General features: G+C 43.5%; 1 protein-coding gene across 2 annotated transcripts in view; it reads right to left on the bottom strand.

Annotated features, from left to right (window-relative positions):
* Positions 1 to 4,369: 4,369 nt before the first annotated feature.
* Positions 4,370 to 11,402, bottom strand: part of LOC145344064 (rho GTPase-activating protein 8-like) — an 84,384-nt gene continuing 77,351 nt past the window's right edge. For both annotated transcript variants that reach the window (XM_080190849.1, XM_080190850.1), the window contains exons 12-13: positions 10,109 to 10,212; positions 4,370 to 5,468 (exon numbers count right to left, since the gene is read on the bottom strand). In XM_080190849.1, coding sequence (XP_080046975.1) covers positions 5,271 to 5,468; positions 10,109 to 10,212 — 302 coding nt within the window. In that variant the 3' untranslated portion in view covers positions 4,370 to 5,270. The remainder of the gene's footprint in view (positions 5,469 to 10,108; positions 10,213 to 11,402) is intronic.

Here is an 11,402-nt window from a genome sequence, read left to right as displayed (position 1 = left end):
CATAGATACATTTAAGGGGATCCTCTAAGTAAGAGATGAATGGAAAGATACATTGACGGGGCTGGATGAGGAGGACGGGAGGGGGCTCATGTGGAGGATAAACACTTGTTGAACTAGATGGCCTGAGGATAGAGGTGGAAAGACTCTTCCTGCTCAAAAAAGACAGTAGGACTAGGGGGCACAGCCTCAAGATAAAAGGGGGGTGGTTTAGAACGGAGTTGAGGAGGAACTTCTTCACTCAAAGGGTGGTGAATCTCTGGAATTCTCTGCCCGTTGAAGTGGTGGAGGCTGCCTCGCTAAATATTTTTAAGACGCGGGTTGATGGGTTTTTGATAGGAGAGGGGATTAAGGGTTATGGGGAGAGGGCGGGAAAGTGGAACTGAGCAGCGACAGATCAGCCATGATCTTATTGAATGGCGGGGCAGGCTCGAGGGGCTGGATGGCCTACTCCTGCTCCTATTTCTTATGTTCTTATGTTCTTAAATCTGCCATCCTTACCTGGTCTAGCCTACGTGCGATTCCAGAATCACAGCAATGTAGTTGACTCTCAACTGCCCTCAGGCAATTTAGGATGGGCAATAAATGCTAGCCAGCCATGAATAAAAAAAAACAAGGCTGCACTCTATTTCAAATTTTCTAAGATGGTGTGGAATATCTAATAACATAAAATTAATGACATCCATGAAACCCAATTTGATAGAGGAGTCAACAGTCCCATACCATTACCATCTCTAAGCAATTAGTGCATTGATGGAATCTTCAGCAAAGTGTCCTCTCCATCAGTGAGAGGTTGTGTTGTACATTGGAGAATGATGCTAGGGAGCATAGAAGGTTAAAATAATTCCATTGTCACAGCAATTTCCACTTTTGGAATGCACGTTATCTTCTTCTTTGACAGTCTCTCAGGGTCGAAGGTGACTTGCTTCTACTCCTGGGAGGTGGGGTCTGCGGTGGCTGAATAGTCCAATCCTGGAACCACAGACTCTGCCACAAGTTTGGTAGGTGGTGTTTGATAAGGTGGATGGTAAGACACTCTAGATTCTGTGCTCTCTTTCCACTGTTTATGCTTCACCTCTGCATACCCCACCCAGTAATGCTCAAGGTGATTGGTCCTTCGCCGATGTTTCTTCTCCAGTTTGTGCATTCAGAAGTAAGTGATTTTGCCATGTCAATAGGGATGTTTGTATTTATTTAGGGAGGTTTTCGGAATATCCTTATAGTGTTTTCTCTGACCTCCTGGTGATCGCTTGCCATTGTGGAGCTTGGGGTAGAGTGCTTGTTTCGTGAGTCATGTGTTGGGTGTGAGAAAAGTGTGGCCCATCTATCGCAGCTGATGGAGCCTGCCCAGTACCTCGATACTGGGGATACTGACCTGGGAGAGGAGCTCACATTGGTATACTTATCCTGCTAGTGGATTATCCTGCAGAGGCAACATTGGTGATATCTCTCCAGGGTTTTGAGGTGTCTGTTGTACATTGTCCATGTTTCTGATGCATATAGGAGGATGGGCAACATGACTGCTGTGTAGGCCATGAGCTTGGTTCTGGATTTGAGGCCTTAGGTTTTGAATACTCTGTTCCTCAAGTAAGCGAAGATTGCACTGGCACATTGGAGCTGATGCTGGATTTCATCTTCAATATCTGCTCGCATCAAGTGGAGGCTCCCGAGGTATGGAAAATGATCCACGTTATCCGGGAGCTCACCGTGAATCTTGATGATTGGGGGACAGGAGTGGGCTGGTAGGGAACCTTTGTTTTCTGGATGTTTAGTCTGAGGCCCATTCTCTCATATGACTCGGTGAATGCACATGCATACTGCAGCTCAATGACAAAGGTTGGAGTGGTCTTGGTTCTGGTCTGCATGCATCAGAGGTCAAATAGTTGTCCGCTTGTCCAGTAGTTTGCTCCATTCCAGCAGGGACCTTTAGGGTGATGGGGTGGAGTGTTGCTGTTAGGATGATGATAAAGAGCATTGATGCGATGACACATCACTGTTTGACTCCAGTTTGCACACATATTGGGTCTACAGTGGTTCTGCTGGTGAGGATCACGGCTTGTATGTCATCACGGAACAGGTGAAGAATGGTGATGAATTCCTGAGGGCAGCCGAATTTGAGGAGGATGTTCCACAATCTCTCATGGTTGAAGGCTTTTGCGGGATTGAAGGCAGCTACATACAGAGGTTGATGCTGCTCCCTGCACTTTTCCTGGATGTGTCACACGCTGAAGATCATGTCCATTATGCCTCTCGATGGACAGAAACCACACTGAGACTCAGGGAGGAGTTTCTATACTATGCTTTCTATTGTTTACCAATAATGCTGCACATTTTATTTTCCCCAATTTCTTTTCTCAGCCCCTCAAAAATATATTTTTTCAGTCTATTAACTTGGATTTTGTCATCTACCAAATGGTCACTCTGCCTGGATGTTATATCTACTTTTACTCCTCTTTTAATTCCCCTATTACTATATCCAATAGTGAATCTTCCCTTGTACAGACAGTGCACCAACTCTACCTCCTGCAGTTTCTGGACTAGCACTGTCTCTTTGGCTGAAGGTGTAAAGTGATGTCTATAATATCTTGTAACGCTTCCATCTGGCTGCTACTCCTTTCCCTTTCACATTCAGTTTTGGTTTTTGAGGCAAATGTATAGCTTGAATCAGTGCCAGAAGTAACAATTGGCAAACTTCAAACAGCGATGGTGTTTAAAATGATTGGGCAAATATCAGTGGCATCAGCAAGTTAACAACACACATGATCAGAATCTCTTCCAATAAACCGTATTCACTGTATAACCTTTCAGGTTGTTGAGAAAATATGGCCACTTTAATTTTTGAAGCAAAATTTCACAGCTCATGTTTAATTTCATCAGTAGAAAAGCCCAGCCTGACACCATGTGAACAGTTATTATAGTAAGCAGCCACCAATACGCTGGATGGTAATACATTTGATTGAGTAATGGTGGTGATAGAACCAAGTGCAGAGCACCAGAGTTAAAAACAGCGTAAAAAAGGCACCATCAGCCACGCAGCAGAGATTAGGCAACATTAAGCTTGAAGTTGAAAAAGCCACAAAGGGAATGAGGGGAACATGTCTGGCTGAAAACTAGTAGGAAATTGAGATGAGTCTTGATTCTAACACAATGCATGGAAAAGAACAAGTAGTAATTATTGTAAAGTGTAGTTATCAGCAAAAGCCAAAAGGGTTGGAGGATGAATGGAGGGGGGCTTTGATCTGGGAAAGATAACATCAATTTATTAATGAAGGTGATGGGAAAGAATTCAAGAATGAGCCATCAGCAACAATTAACATTGTGAGCAGGCAGAAGGATTGGGATGATGACCAAGAATCAGAGTTCTGGCCAGTATCTTGGAACCCTTCAGCAATTCTTCACTCACCTTGTACTGAATCGCAACCTCTTATGCACAATATTTGATGCAATACCTCTGCCTAGATTTGAAAACAATTGAACACCCTCCTCCTAATAATTTGTTGCCTGAAATTGCGGGGTTAACACGAGTTCCTTTCTATCCTCCTATTAGTGGGAATTTTATCTGCCTGTGTGACTTGTGCTAATAAAATGGCCTCTTTCTGCACTGCAGGGTTTCTATTTCTATGAAAATCCACATCAGTATATTGGGTGGTAAAACTGAAAACAGTAGAGAAAGACCAGTCAAGCAGATTACACTTCATTACAGTACGTATGATGCATTCCCATGTTGCATGCAAAAGAATGATGCAAAGATTAGGCTACCTTCCCTTAAACACAAAACATTAAAACTTCAATTCATGGGATGCAAACAAAAACAAAGCCTAGGAATAACAAAAAGCTGTGGATCGAAAGATCTTTCATATGAACCTTAGAATCTGAGTCTTGTGCTTTTTTTTAAAACTCTGACCAAAAATAGCATGAGGCCTTGTGACTCTTTAGATGTGCTGCATATAAAGCATTAAACTCTTTCTAACTGTTCAGGTGAGCCATTCACTCACAAGGTTAACATTTAGCGCACAGATGGGGAAATCTTCTCATCAGAATTTCAGGATATGTGATAGACTGGATTGTCCATGGGTCTATGTCACTGGGCTGTGAAGGTTGACTTATCAGTTTTCTCCTATAGGGACATGGGACTTGGTAAAGGCTCCTATCTTTCATGTCTTAGCCACCAAATCAATTTTTACATTGGTTGGTGAGGGCTGTGTTTTAATGTTGTATGAATTATAAAATATTTTACTCTTACAGTTTATACCAGCAGTAATGATTACCACAGCAACAATAAACACAGCAAGCCATCCACAGAAGAGCAATCAGAAAGGAAAGATTCTTCAAGTGATTGCATGTTAAATGTTAACAAAACCAGGCAGTGTAATCTATGCCACATTTTATTAATTTAACAAAATTATAAATACATTGTGGATGAAGCTGTTAAAGTATGAATTGTAACACGTGGGCTGCTTTCCTTTCATCATTAGCACCTGGGACTGAAGCAACCCCAGTGCAAGGAGTCCAAGTTTCCTCCTCCAACAAACAGCTCAATATGGAAATAAGCCACGGTCCTCTCAATCCAGCTGTTAACATTCCCAGATCTCGCTGCAGACATTAAATGGAAAATATCACCACTCCCTCACCTCAGAAACAAGTTTTCCCATGTGTTGCCTTCAATAATGTAATGTTAATTACATTTGAGCTTATTAATTCTTGTTAGACACTTCTCCCTTACATTAATGAAATAGAATAGGCAAGCATTGGACTCTGGTAGTTCTCATACCCCTTTAGCAACAATGCACAATAAAAGATTAATACTGTTTTAAGGCACAAGTGCATGATTCATAATAAGGTTCTATCCACACAATGTTAAAGTCATTTTATTTTCATGTTTTAATCTCTGTACTACACATACCAATGGTGCAGCGGCAAAACAGAGTCAGGGCCCAATTCGCACCTCCCCACTACACAGTTGAAACGAGAATTCGATAAATAAAAGGAAAAGTAGCAGGTCTATGAAAAGTCTACAATGCTTATGAACCAGTGGCATTATCAAAACAAACACTGACTTTTTACATCAAGTTTTCCTGTTGTATAATTATCCAGTCAAAAAACTTTTGATCATTTCAAATCACTTGCTTCTTCACCATCTTTGTATCAGCAAGTGACAAAGTTCAAGTATCATGAGCTGACATCCACTCAGGTCAGAATCTGTGGGCAATATAATTTAATACAGAAATTGGGATCCATTCTGTTCATTGACTTCTTGAGGTTGGCTGCAGCGTTTATGGCAGAACCTCATTGGGCAGAACCCTGGAACTGAAGACTTGGCTATAGTACTCGATCAGCAGCTCAGTAAACATGTTTATTGGTGGGAGGGCGTGCAGTGTTGCAGGTCCTTTTGTGGGCCAAATCAGATTCACTCCAAAGACACATGCCAAGTTTGAAGGGTTCATTTTATTAAAAATACTCTCCTGGGACACCTAAGACATAATAGAGTTGATTAGATTTTAACAAGATGTAGAACATGCTGGATTATCAATGAACACAATGATTTATTTACCTGCTAAGAGTCTCCACTGCTCTAAGCTAGTCTGATTATAGTATTAGCATGGGGTACATGGCAAAGACTGACCCACAGAGCAGTCTGACTCGCTGTGAATGTGACTGCAGTTTCAATCTAGCTTAGAGCAATCTGGAGCTGGTGACACTTATGAGAAGACTCAACTGGCTGAGTATGAAATTCAGCATCATTTTTTAAAAGCAAGGAATGTGTTTCCATGTGTACTTAATTATTTTTTTCTTTTTTGATTTTGTTATCTGAGCATAAATAGCTCTTACACTTTTAAGGTTATATTTCTAACAAAGCTCAAAATCTATACCGTGCAATTGTCCAATGGAAAAACAAAGTGAAGTATCTTCTCTCCTGGACATTAAATGGTAATACCACCATTGAATTCTCCATTGTTAACATCCTGGGGATTACTATCGATGAGAAGCTAAACTGGGCCAGTCACAGAAATGTGTGACAACAAGAGCAGGTCAGAAGCTGGGGATTCTGCAGTGAATCCCAACTCCCTAAAACTCTTCCACCATCTACAGAGTACAAGTCAGGGGTGTGATGGAATGCTCTCCACTTGCCTGGATGAGTGCAGCTCCAAAACTCAAGAAGCTCAACACCATCCAGGACAAAGCAGCCCACTCGATTGGCATCCTTTTCACTAGCTTCAAGATTCACTCCCTGCACCACTGATGAAAATAGCAGCAGTGGGTACATCTGTGAGATGCACCTCAGCAACTCACCAAAGCTCCTTCGAAAGCACCTTCCAAACTTGTGACCTGTACTGCCTGGAAGGATACACACAGCAGATGCACGGGAACACCACTGCATCCAAGTTCACCTCCAAGCCACACATTATTCTGACTTGAAACTACATCACCATTCCTTCACTGGCATTGGGAATCTCTTTTCCTAACAGCACTGTGGCAGCACCTACACCACACAGGCAGCAGCAGTTGAGGAAAGCAGCTCACCACCACCTTTAAGGATAGGGTAGAAATGCTGGCCTCATCATTGCTGCTGCTCCAATCACACAAACAAAGATATTAAAATAAGCACAGGACAAATAGAGCTTTTAAAAATGATCCTGGCACTTCATTGACAGCACGCAACAAATAAACATAATTTTCCAGTCAACTGATTAATACCAGTGAAATGTGGAGTAATTATGCTTCCAACAGGATGGCACAATGATGATAATATTGGGGACTTACTATGCACCAAATATATTGCCCTGACTCTATCTTCCAGCACTGAACTGTACTGGAGGAGCTTTTCCAAATACGCAATTTTTTAAAATTCAGAAATAAAATGCTACATGAATGCTACATAAAAGCGGAGGAATTTAGAGTAGCTAAGAGTAGTGGGTGAGAAGAGGATTGGGAGAGGTTTAAATGTGAACAAAGATTGACACAGAAGTTGATAAAGAAGGGTAGGAGAAACTATGAAGCTGGGCAAGCGCTTAATATAAAAAAGGATAGCAAGAGTTTTTATAAATATATAAAAAGGAAGAGGCTGGCTAGGGTGAACGTTGGTCCCTTAGAGGATGAGAAGGGGGACTTAGTGGTAGGGGATGGGGATATGGCTGAGGTCTTGAATAACTTTTTTGTTTCAGTCTTCACGGAGGAGAACGTGAATAATTTGCCGGGTGTTAGCGATGGAAAGGTGGTAGGACTGGAGGGTCTCAACGACATTACTGTTACTAGAGAGGTGGTGCTCGACAGACTGGAGGGGCTGATTGTGGACAAGTCGCCAGGACCGGATGGAATGCATCCGAGGGTCCTGAAAGAAATGGCGGAGGTGATAGTGGATGCCTTGGTGGTTATTTTCCAGACGTCACTGGATTCTGGGGAAGTGCCGGAAGATTGGAAAACGGCTAATGTTACGCCGCTGTTTAAGAAGGGTGCCAGGCAAAAGGCAGGGAATTATAGGCCGGTTAGTTTAACGTCTGTTGTAGGTAAAATGTTAGAATCCGTCATCAAGGAGGAAATAGTGAGGCATCTTGAGGGGAATTGCTTGATAGAGCAGACGCAGCACGGTTTCGTTAAAGGGAAGTCGTGTCTGACAAATTTACTGGAGTTCTATGAGGATGTGTCTAGGGCGGTGGATAGAGGAGAGCCGGTGGATGTGGTCTTTCTGGATTTTCAGAAGGCGTTTGACAAGGTACCTCACAAGAGGTTATTGCAGAAGGTCAGGGGACATGGAGTTGGGGGTAGGGTGTTAGCGTGGATAGAGGATTGGTTGTCAAATAGGAGGCAGAGAGTGGGGGTCAATGGGTGCTATTCGGATTGGCAGATGGTGACTAGTGGAGTGCCCCAGGGGTCGGTGCTGGGGCCTCAGCTATTTACCATTTATATAGATGATCTGGAGGAGGGAACCGAGTGTATGGTGTCGAAATTTGCTGATGACACCAAGATTGGTGGAACGGCAAATTGTGCGGAGGGTGTGGAGAGTCTGCAGAAGGATCTAGATAGGCTGGGCGAATGGGCCAGGAACTGGCAAATGGAATTTAATGTTGGCAAGTGTGAGGTGGTCCACTTTGGTAGGAATAATGGTAGGGAGGATTATTACTTACGTGGAGAAAAACTGCAGCAGGCGACGGTGCAGAGGGACCTCGGGGTCCTTGTGCATGAGTCGCAAAAACCCAGCTTGCAGGCGCAGCAGGTGGTCAGGAAGGCGAATGGGATGCTGGCCTTCATAGCGAGGGGGATTGAATATAAAAGTAGGGAGGTCTTGCTGCGGCTGTATAGGGCATTGGTGAGGCCGCAGCTGGAGTACTGTGTGCAGTTTTGGGCGCTGTACTTACGCAAGAATATTTTGGCCTTGGAGGGAGTGCAGAGGAGGTTTACTAGGCTGATGCCGGAGTTGAGGGGGTTGAGCTATGAGGAGAGGCTGAATAAACTAGGCTTGTACTCGTTAGAGTTTAGAAGAATGAGGGGGGATCTCATTGAGACGTATAAGATGATGAATGGGATGGATAGGATAGAGGTGGAGAGACTCTTCCCGCTCAGAAAGGATAGTAGGACTAGGAGGCACAGCCTCAAGATAAAGGGGGGGGCGGTTTAGAACGGAGTTGAGGAGGAACTTCTTCACTCAAAGGGTGGTGAATCTCTGGAATTCTCTGCCCGTTGAAGTGGTGGAGGCTACCTCGCTAAATATTTTTAAGACGCGGGTTGATGGGTTTTTGATAAGAGAGGGGATTAAGGGTTATGGGGAGAGGGCGGGAATGTGGAACTGAGTCACGACAGATCAGCCATGATCTTATTGAATGGCGGGGCAGGCTCGAAGGGCTAGGTGGCCTACTCCTGCTCCTATTTCTTATGTTCTTATGAAGTAATGGGCCCTGCCAGTTCCTCAAAAAAAAACTATATTTGAGTGTTTTTCAGCCCAACAAGGATTAATTACATCACAAGTTTTTTACAATAAAGGATAATAACGAACTATAATCCATCAGACACATTTGGAAGATTGTCCAGTGTGGCGTGTCACCAATAGTTTAAAATACATCATTTCAGTTTTCATTCAACCTTAGCTTATATCCACTTGTTTTGATCAAAGGTAGTTTATTGAAGGTGTAGTTATTCTGACTGGACTTGAGTAAGAACACATGTACCCCAGGCAGCCAGATATTTGAACCAATAGGATGGCCAGCTTCAGCTGAGTTGCTCCAGCCCATTAATTCAGATCAGTTCTAAATTCAGGACTTAACTACTTGCCCAGCTGGAAGTGTCATCATCATCAGGATCTGTACTAAAAATCAACAATCCAAAGAATTTGAATTATGGCAGAATTATACTTAGGAACTGGTTCAATGTCAGCATTCAGTTTGGATTTTTCAATTATATTTGTAAAACAAAGCTAGCTCTTTCATCAAATGGAATCAACAGCTCCTTGAATAGCAGGTTCATACTACAGAATTGCACAATAGTAACATGTTCACCAACAGCCTAATATGTGGCACTGTAAATCTAAAATTTTCCTGAGTTCACTGATACTACCAGGACATCCGCTTGAATGTTAGAATAGGCTTCATATTTGTGTGCTTGGGAAGGAAGGAATTAGTCAGGGAGCCAACTCCTACTAGTCACCTAGTGACCTCTGCTTAAAATTGCACGTGGTCCTCAGAGTGGGAGCAGATCAGATGCAGTTGTGATTCCGTCTTTGCGTGAAAGAGTCACAGCCACCTATCAAGCTCATACTCAAGGCCTAGCAACTTCAGCATGGTACTTAGAGGCTTTCAGAAGAACTATATAACGAAAGTAAGCACCTCAGGACAGCAGTGGAGAAAGTAAGGGGTGGGAATTTGTTGCAGCACCAAGTGGGCCAATTGCCCAGTTTCCCCATTGATAGAGCATTGTCTGTATCACTGATCACTCTCATCAACCACAGGCCAGCCTCAGCTCACCGACTTTCTGCAGCCTTATTTTAAAAGAAAATTTAAGCTCCCCTCCTCCCAAGGGATAGCATTGCATTTGTGAATCACAAAATCATGCACATATATGCATGACACGATCTTTGTAAATAACATACAGAGCACTGCAAGACTTTTTTTCCAATACTCACCATGTTAAGAAAGCATATCAGGTACTTCGCAACAATATAGTTGTGTTCTGGAAGGCTCTGTATTATTTGCTTGCATCGAGTTACTCGCAGGCTGCTTTCAACAACTAGAATCAGAAGTGTATGTATCAGATAGAGGTTAAATCAATTGCATAAAAACAGTAGTCACAGGCACATTATCAGCTTTGTGTCAACTTGCTTGGCTGAGCAAGAGGTTCTGTTCCAGAAGGTTGCAGATTTTTAGTAGTGACCTGCCGTGATGAACAGTCTCCTGAAGCATGGTGCTCAGACATGTCGAGAAAGCAGATTCTTAGCCCGTAGATTCCTACTTGTCATCTAGTAATCTCTGCTTAAAATTGTACACATGGTCCTCAGAGTGGGAACAAATCAGATGTAGTTAGGGCTACAAGTGGACCCGGCCTGGGGGACCCCGCCTGGATCCGGCCCTGGGGCTGTTACCTCATTTGGCTGCATCTCCTGCAGAGGAGCATGTGGCTAAGGAGAAGGAAGCTGGTGGTGCTCCTGCTGGTGACAGTGTGGCTTTTGCCTCTCTTCAGAGGTGCAATGAGGAGCTGCACAAACAGCTCCCTTGACACAGTGAAGACTCGAAGCAAGGAAATGCAACTGAAGTGAAAACGTGAAGCAGCTTGCAGCAAGCTGGCAATCTGTCAAGCAGTGGAAATGCTCTCAGAGAAAAAGTTTCTTTATTAGTGTCACAAGTAGGCTTACATTAACACTGCAATGAAGTTCCTGTGAAAATCCCCTAGTCGCCACACTCTGGCGCCTGTTTGGGAACACAGAAGGAGAATTTAGCATGGCCAGTGCAACTAACAAGTAGACTGCAGGAGGGAACCGGAGCACCTGGAGGAAACCCATGCAGACATGGGGAGAACGTGCAGACTCCGCACAGACAGTGACCCAAACTAGGAACTGAACTGGGTCCCTGGCACTGACAGGCAGGGGTGCTAACTACTGTAACACCCAAAGTCCTTTGAACAGCAGCATTCCAATGGCCATGGCTGGAGTTCACCAATGTAACAAATCAAAACTTTAAACTAATCACAGTCTCCCCAGCTTTTCAGTTTCACTGAAGATGTTCTCAATGTGCAGTCACAACCGTGACTATGACGAGTTGCTAACTCTGGCTGGGAAATTCAGAAATGAGGATTGGAGCAGTTCTTGATTGATATTTTAATTACTTTAATAACTAATTGACAGACCCGAGGAGACTGCTTACCTTCCATCCAACCCTTCAGAAACCTGGGAGGACAGGATGATCCTGATCGGACTATATCAA

This window comes from Carcharhinus amblyrhynchos, chromosome 6 (genome assembly GCF_965287045.1).
Source record: "Carcharhinus amblyrhynchos chromosome 6, sCarAmb.v2.hapA, whole genome shotgun sequence".
NCBI lineage: Eukaryota > Metazoa > Chordata > Chondrichthyes > Carcharhiniformes > Carcharhinidae > Carcharhinus > Carcharhinus amblyrhynchos.
The sequence above is the reverse complement of the archived record's forward strand: the minus strand, read 5'-3'. Positions and strand labels throughout refer to the sequence as shown.